The following is a 19,461-nucleotide window of genomic DNA, read 5'->3' on the forward strand; positions in this document are numbered from 1 at the left end:
CTAGGTGGCGCCTAGTGGGCAGTTCTCAAATTTTCGTAAGACTTCCCGAAATCAAAACTAACTCCAATAGGCTTAAGTTTCTTTTTATTGTCAACTTTATTGTCTGAAATTATCACACTTGTGACAAATTTTTAATCCGTGTTATTTCCTAGGCAGCGCTGTCTGTTTCTCTACTTCAATGCATTGGTTATAGTATTGGTTGCTCCGGTACCTCCACATGTATATTTCTGCGCATGCGCAGTTCCCAAATCGCGACGCCTGATGCTTTGGTTGGTGACGGACGACGACGTCGGGTCCGAGGAGAGATGTGTTCGCAATGGTTTTTCAGCGCTGTAGGAGCGTAATCTGGAAGCTGGTCCGCCCAAATTGCGTCGCAGCGGAGTACTTCACGGGCTTCGCATGTGAATGAAATCGACCCGACGAGGCCGCAAGGCTTGACAACATCATCAGCCGCCGTCGACTGCCAACAACCGAGGAGGTGAGAGGGCTCGTTGGTTGGCCCAGTTAGGTTTAGAGCCGCGGTCCGTCACTCGTCGCATATTTTGAACCACGAGCGTGTGGAAATCGGTTTGTTCGGCCCGCGAAGGTGATCGAAGTTTTGTCTGATGTAAACAGTTCCGGTTGCGCGCCTGTTGCGAGTCGCGCTCGCTGTCCTTTGATCGCTGTCGTGCGAAACAAGCAACTCGTTCGGGTGCCGTGCTGTTGACACTGCGGCGGCGGCGGCGACGTTTGGAGTGTGTCATCGTGTCGGCTCCGCGGCACTAAAGTGTTACGTAAACAGCGTAAAACGCGTCTAAACAAAAGGGCATCCGCTCGGCCGGGGTTCGGCGTCTGTCTCGCGCGTCAGCATTGGCCCACTGCCGCAGTGATCGCGACGCTAATTGAATATTTTAGTCGATTGTGAGCGAGCGAGTGAGTGGTGGCGGCGGGCGAGCGAGCGTCCGACCTTGGGTGTTGCAGGAATCGCCTTGCGTGCAGCATTTCTCCTTTTCCGCTTTGCCTCTGGGGAAGAGCGGCTGTCAGCGGTGTCGCAGGTGAGGCCGTCGTATTTATTTTGTTTTGCGCCAGGTGACTAATAACCGCGCCTCGTCGCCGAGGTTGGCCTTCCTTTCACGGACTCTTCTTTTGCGAGCTTGCGCCGATCGCTGGCGGTTCCCGCCCCCTGCTCGCTCGCCCACTTCGAGAAGCGACAGACACGCCAACGACTTCGTCGTTGGTCCCCCAACCATGGCAGTAGCCCGACAGAGAGAAGAAAGAATGGATGGCGTAACGAAGTCGTGCTCGAACATGTAGACCGTGTCCTCACGACGCGTTCATCCTCGTATGTCGCATCGCGAGTCTCTTGTGCGGCCCCTAGTTGCTTTTGTTCTTACTGTTCTTGTCGTAGCACACCCTCCCCTCTTCCGGCCCCGCCGGCGGTCGTAGCAGACGAGTTCCTTCTGCATCATTTCACACTACGCTCGTCCCGCGATTGCCGCGTAAAGCCCCCCGGAAAAGGAGCCGAACACGTAGTAGCACTACACAGCCACTGCCGTGTGGTGGCTCGACTTGAACGCGTTCCGCTCGCAGTTCTTTCCTCCGTCTTAATTCGTGAGCTCCGCTTAAAATAGCGGGCCGTGCCAACGTCGGAGCGGACTTGTGAGCCGATAATAAATACCTCCCTCCTCCTACCGCCACCACTGCATTACATCCTACCTCCTTTCCTTTTAACCGCCGTGTCGTCTGCACTTACTTTAGATTTGCGTGCAAGCAACAAAGGAATAACAGACACCCTATTTATATGTACCCCGCAGGTCAGTGGCCTCGCCTGTTATATACAACACACACACACCTGCAACGTTTTCGTAATGTCTTGCTGACGATGCACGATTTCGTCTGGAAAGCTCTTCACCACAAATAACTAGAGAAGGGCTTGCTTAAAAATGTCATTTCCATTTTGTTCTCAAGGAAGAATCGCGACATATATTATTGACTTGTACAACTTGTTGCTCTGTAACTTGTCATTTGAGTGTAGCGGAGCCATAACACTGGCGTCATGTGGCAATTCTATTTTTTCTTTTATTCAAGTGTTCGCCTTTCTTTTTTTTTTTCTTTTGTACTAACAGCAGCATTGAATGTGTCTGTGCTACTGTCGGTTCCATTGATTTACATTCAATGGCAAGGCTGCTTCTTTTGTGGTCGGGTTGCTTTTGCAAGGCTTGTCAGCCTGTGTTGGCTTCGTCGCGTGCTATTGTTCCATGTTTGCTCGTGAATGGCAATGAGTGTTTGTGACCGATGGGGTGACGTCACCTGTCTGGCAGGCATACGACAGCCCGCAAGGATGTAATAATTCATTTGGAAGAGTTCCATGTCATCCGGTCCTGACAGGTTTCCTCTTGAGCCATGTTGCATTTGTTTTTTGCCTGTGCTTCTAGACACAGTTGCTACGCCCTTTTCCGGGATTATTGTCATCCTTTGAACAAAAAAAGTGGGCAACTAATAATACCCATGCCACATGGCTAATATGAATTTAATTCATTCCAATAGACTTGGAAACGATTACGTAAGATGTTCATCCTGGGTATAAAATTGGACACACGTTGAACTGTCTGAAAGTGCACAAATACATTATCACTGCCAGCGTTTGTGAAACTAGACACCAGTTCAGCCTGGATCGTCACGTCGTCACAGACAAGAAAAAACACCCTTGAAACGTGTTTCCTATATCGCAAGCTGGCGCGAAAACCCAGAATGTTGTAACAACCTTCTGTTCTACCACACAGTGTTACACTTTCATATCTCTGCTTATGGTTTCATACATCATACAGTTCTTTTACCACAGGATCCTGTGGAATTTGTTACTTATACTCACTTACTACCCATGCCACTATACGGAGATGCTGCTTTTGGCATGTAACCTGGGGGGCGTAAAAAAATGTTTTTGTATTTGTTAAACAACAGTCAGTAATAAAGTCTCCGGTATCAAGAACCAGCATGAAAAGCAGTTATGTCCCTGTGCTGTTAAGCATTGCACGAGCGGCATAAACTTTAAGGCGTTAAAGCAGTTAGTCTCATTGTTTGTGCCCATGCGGATTGAGTATAATGTGTTGTTCATTTTGTAGTAGACTCAATGTAATTTAATAGCTGGTAATTTGAACTTACGATTATTATAAGGAACACAGCCTGAAACTATGATTGAAGTATTATTCATCAGGCAAGGACAGTTTTGTTTTCCACACATTTGATCTTTTGTCTGCTACAGACATAGCGTCGTGCCCTAGTGCCACACAATAAGTTACCACAAATTTAGCAAATTTTGTGCTTTAAGCTTACAAATAGTGCTAAAAAATGACATGGACAAAAAGGACAGGCACTATATTTAAACACTTGGAAGTGAGTTGGCAGCTAGCCTTAGCAAAGCAACCTCCTCTGACACCACCCCTCCCTCACATTGGAGACCATCTGTGCATGGACTCTTGGGAAGTAGACTGTCCGAGGTTGCCTGACCTTGTAAGGCATTGTTTGGCCATCGTCACTATCGGCCCTTATTACCCATTCTCAGCTCTGCACTCGCCCAGACTCTTAGCGTTCTCAGCAGTTAGAAATACCTGCTTGCCTGTCCTGTGGTGAGGGCGTGTCTCCCACCAAGCCTCTCCTTTATACTTCTCATAACTAGGCTTTAAGATTGCCATGTGATGCTCTCTCCTAGTTTTCTTTTGTTTATTTATTTCCTTCACGATTCCTGCACTGGCTGAGCCACCATATTTGCAAGTGCCGTAGACCACTAGCACCAGAGTTCCCTCTAATGATATTTTAGGGAACTCTGTGGGAACCATGACAGCTGCAAGTAATTTAGTTGTGTTGTGGTTACGTCAGCTTTGATGGCTCCAGTTGCTTAGGTGGCTGCAGTGGAACAATCAGGCCAGCAGGCACCGGCTATCTCTGCGGCTTCCAAAAATGCATGATAGCATTGTGCTCCCTCAGAAATGTATAAATGATATGGCTGGTATGTGAAGTGCATGCTTATCTGTCACGTGTGTGTTACCTCCTCCCGAAGGTACAGGAAAAAGGACATTGTCGTTTCTGTTGGTTCTGTGATGGTAAATGGGGTTGCCTGTGGCCAAGGGAATTTGGGAACCTCCATTCTGCCCACTGATGACAGTGCCTGCGCACCTAGTGCAGTCAAATCCTGATATATTGAGCACAAATATAACAAATTATCGGATATAAAAAAAAACTATTTTTGCAATCAGATGAGACTACGTTATAACAAAGTTGGACTGTAGTAGCCATCTAGCTAGCCACATATGTACATGCATGTGTACTCTCAGCCTTCCCAATAATTGTCCTAAAAAGAGCTCTAGAAAATAGAATGCACAAGATTTTAGAAGCCTTTGCTGCATAAAAGAAAGGTGGGATGATTTCTGCGTTCGTGAGCTCATTTGTGAAGAGAAACAGCTGGTCTACCATGACGATGACTTGTAAATGTATATTTAGTATAAACGATTTGCAAGATTTTTTTGTTGCTGTTGCTAATTTGTGAAATAGTTATATGTGTCGAATTTTCACAACAAACGTTATGGTTACTTACTCCGTTTCGTACTTGTCAAACAATGCAACGAAGCACTCATCCCTTCTTTACACCCTCCACTCTCTGTAATCGTGTTTTTGGCGCTAAATTCATGAACGTTCAACACAGCAGAATCTATGTGAATATTGCAGGCATGTTAGTCTCACTTGGCACATTTTGTAGTGTAGCTGTTTTTGACCTGTGATGCTTTCTACGGATTAGCAGCCCCATACGTTACAACCACAGCTCGTAAACATAAGGTTACGTCAAATGACATATTTGCGTGCCTTCGTGCTTCCAGTATGCGACATTCGTACGTTTTAATCGCAGGCGGTGCACTCGGGTTGCCTGTTGCAGGAGTGTGCCACACCGCTCGTATGGTTGTAAAATGGCTCAGATCTGCAACGCCTTCTGCATTACGAATACGTAATATTATGCTACATAAAACTGTAAGACTCAACGTTACATCTACAGGTGATTTACAGCAACATTTGTAATCCTAAATATAACTCAACTGAACTAATTACATGGCACATGCCTGTGTCTTTCCTTTATATCTGGCCCACTAGTTTCTGGTCACAAATTCGAGCAGTTAGGGAAGTCTTTGTAGGCAATGTAGCATTGAATTGCCTGTTATGTATGAAATGTAGTAAGTGGTTGTGGTTGCCATCTGCTTCATATCCTATCACAAGTGCGATTTCTTTAACTTAGTACTAGTACACAATGGATGATCTGTATTAGTATTGACCCATATTGATGCTCTGTTGCCATATGGTACCTGTGCCAAGAGCGATGACAAGCAACGCTTCTACTTTTGTATTTATTTCATTTTATTTTATTTATTTCCAGTGCCTCAAAGGTCACCGAGGGCTCTTACATGAGCCACCAAGTCTTGAACTAATGACTGCAGACAGTGACTGAGCTTTCGCACTGTCACGAAACAGGTGCCAGGATGAGCAGCGGCAGCACGGTGACGCCCCCTGGCGTCACGGGTGGGCCAAGCACGGCGGCCAGCGTGGCGAGCTCGTCAATGCTCCCCGTGGTGCTGGCCACGGCCAACATTACAGCCGAGAACGCCAGCCAGGTGTTGGAGGACCTGCCGCCCACCTTTCTGCAGACCACGGGGGCTCAGGCCCTGTCCGGGGCCTTCGTCTGGACCGCCCTCATCATCACCTGCCACCAGGTGAGCACACCTTGAGAGCCCCGAACATCCCTGTGACTATTCTTTTGCGGCCATAATTATAACCAGACTGGTCTGTATGAATCTGTACAGCCAAACTTCAATATAACGAACATGGACGTGATCAGTTGTTGAATGTAGCAACGTGAATCTTAAGTATTTCTCGCCCATATTAGTGGGTAACAAATGTGCACTTACAATGAAGAGCAGATATAACAAAGGTGTTTTCATGTTGCATGCAACTTCATTATGATTAGGTTCAATTATACTATAGTGGTTTCTAATTCCATGCATTCTCTGCCTCTTTTCGGGCACTTTACAGTAGGTAGCGCTCACCTTGTTTGGGGCCTCCTTGGTAAAAAAAGAATGTCGAGTTTGGTACTGCAATTTGAACCAAAGAGCCCCAGTATTGGGTAGAGCCTTGCCATTTGTTGGGCGTGTTGGTAAATTGAAAGAATATTTAGCGCCAGCAAACAAGGACGGAAGGGAGAGGACAACGCATTGAGACGACAACGATAGCGCATTGTGTTGTCGTCTCCCTTCCGTCCTTGTTTGCTGGCGCTAAATATGCTTTGGGTAGAGCCCTATGTTCTACCCAACAGGCCACAGACACATGCCTAACTCAAGTAAACAATGACCTTATTATTCTCTGTCTGCTATCAAAGGTAGCTCTTTGAGAGAATTGGCATGTGAGTCATGTCATTTAGCAACAACTTGTCTAAAAGCAGGAGTGACATCGCACTGCCTTTGGGCCCAGTTTACTCATTCACTGCTTACAGGGTCAGTGCAGGTCGTGACTGAACAGGTTGCAACACTACATCAACAGAGTGCAATAATTATTTTCCGTGCTATCGCCATGATAGTATAGTCATCGCCGTCGTGCTGTCGTTGCCACCGTCGTTAAACCATAATCATCACCGTTTTCATCCGACACACATACACTTCCGTCACATGTGGTTGCTTTTGCAGAACCTCAAACGATGCTAAATTGCCAGCTATTTGCAAAACGCTCACATAACATCGATTCCTGCAGCGCGTGGGATCTACATACCTTCTTGAAACCCTTCTTTCTTCTTCTAATGAGGTACTAACATCACACGAAAGATGAACAGGGCTAAGTTTTTGGTGAGAGCTAGCCATAGCCGCAGGCACCTTCGTTGCTCTGGTCCTTCTGCTGACAAGTGTCGCTGCACCATTAGAATCTTTTATTCATGTGATTTCTTTGCATGATCTTTTATGCAGTCCTCTAGCACTTGTACAACCTTTCTTTTTTTTTTCATTACAATGAATAAAAAATAGGCAGACATTTAGAAACGAACAGAAATTTACAAAAGAACAGGATCAGAATGATAGTTCGCTCATCAATGTATGTATGATGTGGAAATAGCTTTATTAAAACATAAATGACTCATTGACCTATGGGGTTGGAAAAGCAGGTGATACATATAGCTTTATTGTTGCTATAACGCATCATGATGATGATAAATGACAATGATGATGCCACATTATTGGCAGGGCCAGCCTACACCAAGTGGAGGGTGCCCAATTCTTTGACAAAGGTGTACAATGCATGTATCATGTTGCTCAGGTCTTGCTCATTATCCTAATGTTTGTTCATATGTTGCCGTTTATTATGTCATTGTGCTGTAATGTGCTTTCTTTTTTCTTATTTGTGCAGGTAACTGCCAATTATAATCAATTACGTCATATTATGTGCAGATCTACCAACACCTGCGGTTCTACACGTTGCCGACAGAGCAGCGCTGGATTGTACGGATACTGTTCATAGTGCCCATCTACGCGTTCGACTCGTGGCTTAGTCTGCTCTTCTTCCGCGAGAACTACTACATCTACTTCAACAGCGTTCGCGACTGGTATGAAGGTGAGCTGGAATCCTTGTTATAAAAGCAGTGCCTAGCTATCTGTACCGGCCATTTAGCTTCTACCTGCCTCGCAAAAAAGATAGCTGGGCTGAACTGACCCTTTGCAGTCGTGAGAATTTACAACTTTGCGGTTGTGCTGGTCGGGAACTAGTATTCCTGTCGTTTTGGATGTCCCACAAAAAGAGCACTCATGTAAACAAACATGTAACAAGCTATTTATTTCATTACATTTTCTTTATGGCTGAGGCTGTTGTACGGTGTAGTGTCCAGCCAGCTTCATGTTGCATACACGCCAACTTTTATGACCTTATCGTAGAATGCCCAATTTCTAGAGCTTCTTTTTTGGTTGTCGTATTGACAACAATAATCTAACACTTTTTTAAACGTATTTTTGCCTAGTTAAGGGCATAACTTATTCCAAAGGGGTGCAAATACAGTTACTGAACAATTTATCCTTGTCTGATTTTTTGGGCCTTTGTAAAATGCATGGCCTCCTTGTGCAGCAGCGACACCAACTTATCGAACCAGTGGATAATTTTGATCACCATTGCGTGAATATTTAATGAACACACTTCATACACATTTGTGGCACAGATAAATTTAGCTGCAAATATATACAGCATAATGCCTGTTGACAGCGTTCCCACAGCATTACTACAGAGCATATCCTGTGAATCCTAAAACTGGCAATGTCTATGATGTTAAAAGTATTTTTAGTATCTGTTGCTAAATGATAGTATTCTACGACTGTAATATTATTCACGATGCAAGATCGGCAGGTCTAGTGCTAGCTAACACAACAGGAACCATTTTCTCTAGGGTGCGCATTAGTGTTTTTTACTTGCGGAAAGTGTTAATGCCGACACAAAAAAAATGTGCCTCGAAGCGAAGAGAAAAAAGGGAGAGAAGGAGAAAGCCTCGCAGGCAAGTGATCGCATTGAGACACTTAGTGCGTTTTTAGAATGCAGTTAGAATGCAGGTGAGAGTTTAGGTGCAGTTAGAACGCAGGTGAGAACGTGTGCATGGAAGGAACCCGCCTATGACACAGGCTTCCAAGAGCGAGGGCGACGTGGCCGTGTGGCGATGCCCTCTCCTCTTGCGCAACACCTGGTGCGCTAGCGCAGCAGCAGGTGGTCCCTTTCGCCCGCTCTGTTCCGTCAAGGTGCGCTCGTGACGTGGCAAGGCAGCCAATGACAATGCGATTTTCGGTGCCATTTTGCTGCTATGGACGATAGAGCCCGCTTTTTCGCTCAATGGGCCAATTCGACGCTTTCGAATTGGAGAGAAGGCAGAGCTTGTCACGTGGAGCCCGGCATGGTCTCTCGGCTCCAGTGTGGGAGAATGTGGAGAAGGAGCGTAGCTTGCTGATGCTGCTCGAAGCAGCGGGATAGTGTGTCTCTGTTGGCAGTCACGCTCGCCTCCTGGCGCTATGGTAACAGGGCATTCAATTTCTTCCGCCTCATCCGATAGTAAACCAATTCGAAAAATTATTCCGGTAGAACGATTCCTGACAGCGGTTTCAAACTTCCAGTGTATGACTAAAATTTGCCATGGGGGACTGGGGAGAAGGCACCTTGAAGCCAAAGTTGTGGTGGTAATGCATTGCAAGGTCCTTTCTGCTTAGTTTCAGGAACTGCTGTTCCTGCACACTTTCCTCTCTTTGTGTTCCCAGAATGTGAACAGTTGAGCACACTTCACTTTTTCACTGTGTTCAACAATCCTTTTTCGTTTCTCTTTTTACTGGAGGCCCTGTCATTTTCTTTGCCCCTGTCAAAGTGCATTATCAGGTACCGACCCCATCAAGCCTTCTGTGCCTTTTAGTCTGTGCCCCCAGCAGTTTTGTGCATGCTATACATGTACCATTATGCCGAAATAAAATGAATGAATGAATGAATGAATGAATAGATTAATTAATTAATCTACTTCGATCTTTCCTGAAGTACTCTGAATGCTTGGTATAGCTGTGTTACAATTGTCCTGACCTCACCATTCCAGCTTTTGTGATCTACAACTTCCTGAGCCTCTGTTATGAGTATCTAGGAGGTGAAAGCAACATCATGTCCGAGATCCGGGGGAAGCCAATACAGTGAGTGGTGTCTATTTCTTGAAGGCTTCGTTCGATGTTGTTTGTCCATCGCTAAAATGGACCTGTTGGTGTTGACGTGAAGAGATTCTCATCTTTTACTAAATACCATATTTATCCAATTCTAACGCACACCATATTTCCTGAGAAAATGGTATCAAAAGTTGCCTGTGCCTTACGATCGCATGCAGTACCAAAACTGTGTAGGATTAGCTCGTGTCAGTGTCAGCGTAGTCAACGATGTCATCACAGGGTCATTGCAGAACAAGTTTTTGTTCGAGCTAGCGATGACAGCGCTCTGCTATTATTACTAAAGCTTGCTTTAAGACGTTACTTTGCATGCTAAGCTTGTGGTAACAGATTCGCATGACATGATTTTGGGGCTCTGCGGACTTTTATAAATCGCAGGACAAACTGATCAACTGGTTAGCTGAGGTGCAAGCCACCATTCTGTTTGCAATTGTTGCGGAGCTGTCAAGAAACATGGAATATTTTACGCAGTAGGCCACCCAGGAAACATGTAATCATATACCTCAATAAAGAGCTGTCTGACGGGGACCACGACAGAAATTATTAGGTGTAAATAAATCATGCGAATACATTCTGTCAAGCCAAATTCTGCAGGTTTTGTCATCTCATTGCAAAAATTGGAAGGCAGGCTACTTTCTTCGTGCTACAAAATTGGGTGACCGTTACCTCCTTCAGGCAACAAATAATTATGTCCAATGAAAATTTAGTTTCGCCACAGTGCTTGTATCTCAAGTTTACAGACTGTGGACTCCGTGTGAGAACGGTCTATATGAACATCATGTGTGAGAACATCAACTATTTAACATCTAGCATGTATGGAAAGTGCCTATCCAGCTAGTGAAACATATGCCCAATATAAAACACTGAAACCGATAAAAAAAAGTGGACCCACTGCATGATGTCATATTGATACTGTGAGCAGATGCTCTGATATCTACCTTCCAACTCATTTGTCTAAAATGCCTTGCACATAGGTTCAGTCAGGAAGGTTTAGCATGTTTGCTACTGATGTTAAATATTATTATTTCTCTAAGTGCTTTCGCTTTTGAGCTTTTGTGTACACAGCAGGAGCACCTGAAGGGGTTATATATGTGAAACGGAAACTAAAGTTTAGCATTACAGAGAAGTGTTGCGAAGTCTCATTTTAAAGAAACGTGGAAGTTGGGATTATATTTCACATCATCAGGAAGATTGTTCCAAATAGTGGAACGAACACTACAAATCCATCTTTTCCCCTATACATCTTTATGTTGTGTGTTATAGCCCAATGAACTAAAGCAAGAAGAACGAAAGGAACAGTTGTGAACGGTTCTCTCGTGTATCATTAGAGCAGTGTTAAAAATCTGATAATAAATAGTTTTTAATACGTTGGTTGTTTCTTTTGTTGCTTTAACGATGACGTGCCTGTTCTCTTTTCCAGACAAAGTTTCTGGTATGGGACGTGTTGCCTTTCAGGAAAAACGTACACCATTGGCTTTCTCCGATTCTGCAAACAGGTATGCCGTTTTCGTGTGCTGAATGATGCTTTCTCACACGTATCACATGGCAGTGGCCTTAAAAGGAAGCTTTAGCTCGGGTGCTCCTACCTAGATACTACATGGGAAAGGAGAAATAGTTTTTCTAGGCTACCACTGCACCGAAATTGAGGTTATTTGTTAGACTTCAAAGAAAAAGTTGAAATGTAGTGAATGTAGAAAGCGGATTTCCTATATTTAAGCCGTTGGTATTTGAATAAATATTGTTGAAAATTGGAAAATTTAGAAATGGGGAGCTATCAAGTTTACAACTCTGTAAATCAGCAGTGAAGAATGATATAAGAATTATGTGCACATGGGAACAAATCCACATAAAGCTGTAAATTAATATGCCAAATTTATCTGCTTCAGACGCTCTTAACAAAATTGCCAAAAATTTGTGTGTTTGAAAAAGAAAATAGAAGCATGAAGTTTGCACCATCCGTAACTCTGAACTAAAACCAGATACCGCAGTTCTGTAAACTGCAACTCTTAAAGCACGTGAGGTGGACAAATGTGCCTTATTAGTTCAGAATACAAGTAAAATTGATGCTTACAAGGGTTTTACAAAAGTCCTCGACACAAATTGGGGTGTAATTCTCAGAGCGGTTTATAACTATAAGGCATTGATGTTGTCCACTTTAGATGTCTCGGGAGGTTCAATGTACAGAATAATTATGGTAGGGATGTTGCAGAGCTGTAAACATGAATTCTGCAGGCTCCCCCCCCCCCCACCCATGTTTTATTTCTTCAAGAACATCTCAAAAAAACATTATTGCCTATATTTACCCCCTTCAGTTAGTATACTTTAGCGTCTACATTTAAATGCAACAGGCCTCGTCAAAATCAACACCGTAGATGCAGGGAAAAAATTTTTTGCGTGCTCGTGTATTCTCCTGTGTACATGTGTTTAAATAGGAGCTCCTGAGTTAAGGTTTCCTTATTAGTCCTTAGAACTTTTGACGCAGCACAGCACTAAACAGTTTTCGTCTTTTGGTATTCCTAAAAACCCTCAGTGGCGTGTTATTCTGTGGAAAAGATGCCAGCAAACAGTAACACGATTATATTAGTTAAGAGACCTGGAATACAAAATGCTCGTAAAGAAACTTGAATGCAATTTGCTGCCAGAGCCAGAAGCTTTTAGGCTACAAAATCTATGCGGGGGGGGGGGGGGGTGCAAAAGCTATTTTGGTTTCAGTAATGCATTTGCATGTGTGAAAAATTTGGTGCATATTTAGGTGCCTCGCTGCTGAATGTATGAAGCCGGCTCAGTGGTGAATGGCGACAGTATCTAGCGCTTACTCAGCATTCCGGGCTCCGAAAATGTTTGTGGCCAGCTGCACAATTAAATTGATATGCATTAACGAAGTGAAACTCAAACGCAGTCCACAAGATAAGATTGTCTATGTGTGCGGACAGGGCATACGCACCGAATAGTACTTTGAACAGAGCGCACAAGAGTACAACTATCGGAGCTGTGAACGTAGCCTAATGTGTTACGTAAGCTAATTCACAGCCACTCACTACGGGAAGCATAAAAACTGCGAAGAAAATCATAACAGATTGACTTGAATGATGCTGGACCAATTGTGCATCAGGCCATTTAACTAGGTCTCCCATTTTTGTTCTTTCTTTTTTTTTTCAGGCGACCCTGCAATTCTGTGCAGTAAAACCGCTCATGTCTGTGATCACGCTGATTCTACAGCCCTTCGGGAAGTACTCCGATGGAGACTGGAGGTATGCGGTCACTCTCATTCTCTAATCGTCGTCATCAACCTGTCCGCTGCAGGACAAAACCCTCCCCCAGTGATATCCAATTACCCTGGCTTTACGTCAGCTGACCCAATCTTATGCCGGCAAATTTTCTAATTTCATCACTCTGCCTAGTTATTTTCCATCCTCGACTGCGCTTCCCTCTCCTTGTCCTCCCTACCTCTTTGTTATAGAAATCTAGTAGACCACCGGTTACTATCAAATGGCCTGCCCAACTCCTTTCTTTTTCTCCGAATCTTGTGTGAAATGTTGGCTGACCCTATTTGCTCTCTAACCCGCAGTGCTGTCTTCCTGCATCTCGTTTCATGTCTTAAATTACGTGTGTGCCAAGGATTAACAATAAGCACCTGTCCACAACCATTGGTCGATCACCCTTTTAACCCTTTAAGAAAAAGACATATAGATACCGAGAAAAAATGTTTATTTTCTATCAAAATGTGCGAGACACATCACGCATGAGCATAATCACCAAACAGAAAAAAATATTTTGCAAAAATGATCTCAGTAATAAGGAAAACCCCAGGCAGAAAACTGGAAGTGGGCTTCACCGCAAGCCACCTAACGCTACATTTGGGAATTTGTCCAGGCAGCTCTCATCACATGTGAACCATAGGTGTACAGTCAACAGCAAAAGTTTATGGGATGCGGTTTCCCCTTCAAATGTGAATTCCTGCACCGTTAAGGCATGACACTTCGTACTTCAGGAATCACTGTTTAGGTGGCGAAGGCTACTGTACATGCTGGAACATTTAATTCCAGGCTGTGTGACCATGCTTCGCGAGAATTCAGCTTCTTGGCAGATCCGGTGTCCTGTAAACTTTTGCGGTTTACTGCACATTTCATTTGCTTTACATCACGTGTGGGACACCAGTGTAGCCAGAGATCTGACATTGGTCTGTCTCCCCTGACAGTGCGTTAAAAAAAAGCTAATCGCATGCCATACTTTTTCTTCCTCATCCCTTGTTTATGCTCCAAACCAACGAATGCCGCTTGCTGCCTGTCATTTAGTGTTGGCTGAAGACATTGTGGGAAACTTCGTACTCAGTGTTGAAACTCTGCAAGACATTTTTTTTTTTCTGAAATGTTTACCTGTAGGCAACACTCATAATTGAAGTGTTAAATCTTTGTCTATTTGATGAGCAAAAAAGAATTGCTTACTGGCATTCAAAGTCATTAATTGCCCAAGCTGCACAAATGATTACATCACTGCATAATGCCTCATATTTTTAGGATTCGGAGCTGTGTAGGTCTCTCAATTGATCTAAAGATCTTGAACTTTTCATTTTGAAATTAAACATCCTTTACTTTTTTTTTAAACAAATAGGTTGTTTGAGTGACATCTGTGATGCCTGGATAAGATAAGTGCCACTGGAATTCTAAGATGCCACAAACTCAGCTCTCTTGCTTGCATGTAAATGCTTCCGCTGTCACTAAAAGTGAGCCACGGGTTACTTTAGGACTGCAGTATTTCTAAGTAACTTTTTCTTCACCTTTCAACAGTCGCTGCTTGTGACACTATGTGGGATATATGGGATCATCACCGCTAAAGAGGCCCTCACCAGGTTTGGGCATTGCAAACAGAAATGTGCGGTGCAACGATCACACGCTGATGATCTTGTCTGCAAAGTACCAAACCCGGTGCGCGGCGCGAAAACAGCTGGGCTGCGATTTTGTAGTGATGCCACTTCTGGAAGCCTTTCAGAGCTTTTCACCTACTCACTAATGCGAAAAAAGTGCTCAGAGGCATTAGCATCGGGAAAAGGCATCACTACAACATGTTGGCCCTGAAATTTCAAACAGGAGCTCATGCTCGAAAAATCCCCGCTTCCTGCCGGCTAATCAAAGTCGCACGCATAACCGCCTGTTCATCAGATGCAGTGCCTTAAACATTGCCAGCTACGATGGCACTTGACTTCAGTAAATCATCCAATGCAGAACACGCTAAACCGCCACTGGTGTGGCGCTCGGTGCAGAAAAAGAAAAAGGAGAATTAGGAAAGGAGGCAGTGATTGCAGCACAAACGTGATGTGGTCCCTCAGCTCCAGCGTGTGAGAGGGCAGGGAATGCATTTTGCTTGTGGACACTGGTCATGACAAAGGGAGAGAGAGTGTCTGTGTTGGCATTGAAGCTCACCTTCCGGTAGCGTGACAATGCAAAATTTCCATTTCTCTCTCTCCTAATGCAAAAACCATATTGAAAAAATTTTGGCAGTAAAATGTCCTTTAAAGTGCACTCTATAAGAAAAAAGAAAAAAAAACTTCCATGTATAACCAGAACTTTCCAGTGAGGCCTGTTGTGTGGCTCCTTAAAACTTGAAGATATACAAGTTATTTGTAAAATCAGACCTCTTGGAGCACTCGCATGAACAGAGCAACGTAAGCTGTAAACTAGCATGGGAATATTTTGTGTGCTTACGGAACTTTATCTGTTTATGGTGGATAGTAATGGAGTTGTATAAACTTTATGCTTCAATTTACGGGAAGTAACTTCATTAGCAATTTTAGTAAAAAAAAGAATAAAAGACTTGAACCCCAAAATAGAATTCTGCAGCTGGTGGTCCGCAAAATTTAACTTTCTTGCATAAGTGCAATAACTTTTACTCAGGTCAGTTGAACAGCTGCTGTAGGAGAGTATTCTTGGAGTTGAGCATTTTTTATGAGTTTGTATTGTGTTTTTGATCAGATGAGCATTTCATTTGAGCTTGTCAAGTTATTGAGTTGAGCTGTCGTCTTTCCTGTTCGTGTTGTCCGCTTCTTTTTGTACCACTTCAGCACTCCCGTTTGTACAAAATTTTGTACCAGCTAGCCCTCCAACATACTATACAGAAACTTCATTTCAACTTCTGTTGAGTTGAGCATTTCTGTTCAATTTGTTGTAAAATTTCTTTTGAATTGTTTGTTTGTTTGTTTGTTTGTTTAGCTTATGTAGTGTTACCATTGAGTTGGCCATGAGCTTCAGCGTCCCGTAACGCTGGCTTCTGCTTGTCCATCCATTGCGCGTGCAGGCCAGACAGTGGCTACCTGTACATCACGATAATCTACAACATCAGCGTGTCACTGGCGCTGTACGGCATGGTGCTGTTCTACTTTGCCACCAAGGACCTGCTGGCGCCCTTTGACCCCGTGTGGAAGTTCTGCACCGTCAAGTCGGTCATCTTCCTCTCCTTCTGGCAAGGTGATGACTGCGTGTGCAGAGTCCCATTTTCGCTTTTCAGAGGAGACGCAGGGCATTTTTTAAACAAGTACCTATACTCTATACATCCAGAATAAGCATGCGCAACAGCTTGGCTAATTTCTTTCTGGGCAACGTCGTCGCACTTAACTTTACTGCTACATGATGTCGGCAAATTTTGCTGCGTCATGACGTCGTGATAATGTTGATGTTGAGCCTGCCGTTTCAAGACAAACTTCACTATCAAATTAAGGTACATTATTGCAGCCTTTATACTTGCTACGTGTCATCCTTTTATGTGCGAGAAGCCTACAGTAACGTTTAAACATCTACCAAAAAAAGTGTTACCTAGTACAGTGGAACCCCGTTCATACGTTTTTCACCGGACCGGGGAAAAAAAACGTAACAGCCGGGAAAACGCAACAGTGAGGAAAGCTCCGAAAATGAATGAAAAAAAGTGCAGCTTCAACTATAGACAATTTATTTCCACAGAGTGCGCTTAGGACCTAAAAAAAAGTCCAGAATTGTGGCTTGCCGTTTCTTTCGCTCGCTAGAAATCACCACACGTTTCTCAATAGCCTGGAAGGCCGCATTGCTGTCAGCGTCGCTGTGAGGTGCGACGTACCTGCGGAGGAGGTCCAGAGCCGCAACGGCTTTTCGAAAGCTACGATTTGGCAACTCCCCGGCATCATGCGGCTCGTGCATCGCAGTCTGCGACTTCACTCGCGACCGAGATCCCAACGATCTCGGCGATGCTCTGACACTCTGACGTCCCGACAACAACATCCACGGCGACGTAGTCGTCGTATGTGACCGCCATTTTGGCTTTTGGCGAGTTTTGGCCGGGCTTGGCTATGGAGCTGGCTGCAAGAAGCCGCACGCCAATTCGATGGCGGCCTCTCGAACTGGCGTGCGGCTTCTTGCAGCCAGTTCCATAGCCAAGCCCGGCCAAAACTCGTCAAAATCCAAAATGGCGGTTGGAGCGCGTTGCCTACTTTAGCCCAGGCGGGTTCGGGGGGCTAAGTTGCGACGTATCATGCGGGAACGTTTTCACAGCTACGACGTAACAGCGGGGTTCCTTATACATTGGATCCTATGGAAGCTATGCCGGGACCGGATGAAAACGACGTAGCAGCCAGGAAAACGCAGCAGTGAGGAACGTAACAGCGGGGTTCTACTGTACTTCCTTAACGCTACAGCTAGGTTTTCCAAAAGGCAGCTTTTTTGGCGGGAGAAATTCCATAACGTCTCGGCGGGGGCTGCTACAGTTGCGCGTGTGACCAGAGTTTCATGCCAGTTTACACTGACCGTGCTGCTTGCAGGGGTCTTGCTGGCAGTGCTGGAAAAAGCGGGGCTCATCTCGGCCATCAACGCCAGCGGCATGGCCAACACGGCCGCGGCGAGTGCCGGCACTGTGTCGGCGGCCTATCAGAACTTCCTCATCTGCATCGAGATGTTCTTTGCCTCGCTGGCGCTCAAGTACGCCTTCCCATATCGTGTCTACGTGCAGGGATGCCGCGCTGATGCGCAGGGCCGTTCGGTCACCATGCAGAGCATCTCTTCTAGCCTCAAGGTGCGTTTTCAATGTTGTGCTGCGTCATCGTCTGTTACATCTGTCGTAGGATCGCTCTCTGGTATAATGTTTTGATGATGTCAGGACATCAGCTACAGCGATCGGAGACCAACTTTAGTATCAATTGAAATCTTAATAGTGTTTTCCAATCTTTCATAATAGCTGATCGTCACCTTTTTATGTGCAAGAGGTCTGTCTCAGAGGTTATATGGCCTTGAGCGTATGTCGGTGCACTTTTAAATTGCACGAAAATTAGAGATAGAGTTAGAGAGAGAGAGAGAGGCCTATTTGTAGAGCCCCCCCCTTCTTGTTCCGCCCGCAGGAAACGATGAACCCGAAGGACATAATGAACGACGCCATCCACAACTTCCACCCACAGTACCAGCAGTACACGCAGTACGCGGCCCCGCCCAACCGCCACCACCACCTCGCCCGCGGTGGGGGAGGAGGCGGCAACAACGACGACTCGCTCCACGGCGGCGGGGCGCGGGCCACGCACTCGACCGGCGCTGCTCCCTCGGTCAACGGGGGCCGGCCGCCCACGCGGGGCCGCAACCCGGCCTACAACGAGAAGACCACCCTCCTTAGCTCCGACGATGAGTTCCAGTGAGTTGACGACGACGGCGATGGCGCCAGACGACAAGCCACTGCTTCGTCTCCCGCCACCTCCCCCCCCCCTCCACTTCTACACATGCACGCGCGCAGTCGGCGATTCCCGCTGGCTCACTGATCCCTGATCTCTCTCATTGTTTTCACCCACGCTTTCAGTTCTCGGCGTTTCTTGCTTGGTGTCCGCTGTTGGTGGTCTGGGCGCTTTGAAATGCTTTCTTCTTCAGCATTAGGTTGACTGAGCAAAAGAGTAGATTCCTTCATAGCAGCTGTTTGGTGACGAATGGGCTAGCTCGTTGAGGGATTCGCACACACGTCTAACGAGGCAGTCTCGCTTTTTAAAAGCACGATGACCGTGCCCGCTCAATTTTCATAGTGGAAGAACTTGGGAACGAATGAAGCCCACCGTGCTCCCGACAGCACTGAAAAATTTGACGGCCAAGGACTTGTGAGAAGCAAGGAACATGGTGCGGAATGAGGGCATTCCAGATTCTTACAGGTCTTCTTGCAGTATTTGACGGTCACTTTTTTGACCGTCTCCTTTTTGCCTTAACAGGCCGTGGGCTGTACGTGGGCCCGCCAAAAGCAACATTGTGCACCCCGGGGGTCATTTAGTCACCTCAGATGTTAAGTTCACAAGGAGCACATTTGTGCAGTGTTATTTAAAGAAACATTTTTTAGAACACCTGCGTGTGTTGTCAAACCACACTAATTTAGTCAAGAAGCAGTGCCGGAATCCCTGTTAGAGGTCGAGAGTTTTCCATGAATGAAAAAAAAAAAAAAACTTTTTGGGTGCAATGGAATCTCATCTTGTGTCGAAATGGTTTATTTGTTTTCGTTCAATAACTGATTGTCACAGGTAATTTGCATACAGTGTGTCTAAAGTGGCAAGTACTGCAGCACAGCTTGCGTGTTCCAGCTGAACAGTTTCTGTGTGTAGTCCTCTCACAGAGCATGGCCAGAGAAACTGCAAGATGACTTGGTTAAAAAAAGGAATTGGACTGTCACCGCAGCTGCTGACACATCATGCTGACACCAACGTGCATTCATTTTAGGACAGATCATTGCCTTTGTTAGGGCTGTGTCGCAAACTTTT

The 19,461-nt window shown here is 45.2% G+C and overlaps 1 protein-coding gene across 3 annotated transcripts in view; it reads left to right on the forward strand.

The window, feature by feature from the left end:
• The first annotated feature begins 243 nt into the window (after positions 1 to 243).
• The window catches only part of Tmep (Transmembrane endosomal protein), a 39,604-nt gene continuing 20,386 nt past the window's right edge, over positions 244 to 19,461 (forward strand). For all 3 annotated transcript variants that reach the window (XM_075701249.1, XM_075701251.1, XM_075701250.1), the window contains exons 1-9: positions 244 to 478; positions 5,494 to 5,732; positions 7,449 to 7,611; positions 9,608 to 9,698; positions 11,146 to 11,221; positions 12,885 to 12,976; positions 16,017 to 16,186; positions 17,506 to 17,756; positions 18,079 to 18,362. In XM_075701249.1, the coding sequence (XP_075557364.1) occupies positions 5,502 to 5,732; positions 7,449 to 7,611; positions 9,608 to 9,698; positions 11,146 to 11,221; positions 12,885 to 12,976; positions 16,017 to 16,186; positions 17,506 to 17,756; positions 18,079 to 18,362 (1,358 nt within the window). In that variant the 5' untranslated portion in view covers positions 244 to 478; positions 5,494 to 5,501. The remainder of the gene's footprint in view (positions 479 to 5,493; positions 5,733 to 7,448; positions 7,612 to 9,607; positions 9,699 to 11,145; positions 11,222 to 12,884; positions 12,977 to 16,016; positions 16,187 to 17,505; positions 17,757 to 18,078; positions 18,363 to 19,461) is intronic.

Source organism: Dermacentor variabilis, chromosome 8 (genome assembly GCF_050947875.1).
Source record: "Dermacentor variabilis isolate Ectoservices chromosome 8, ASM5094787v1, whole genome shotgun sequence".
In the NCBI taxonomy this organism is placed as follows: Eukaryota; Metazoa; Arthropoda; class Arachnida; order Ixodida; family Ixodidae; genus Dermacentor; species Dermacentor variabilis.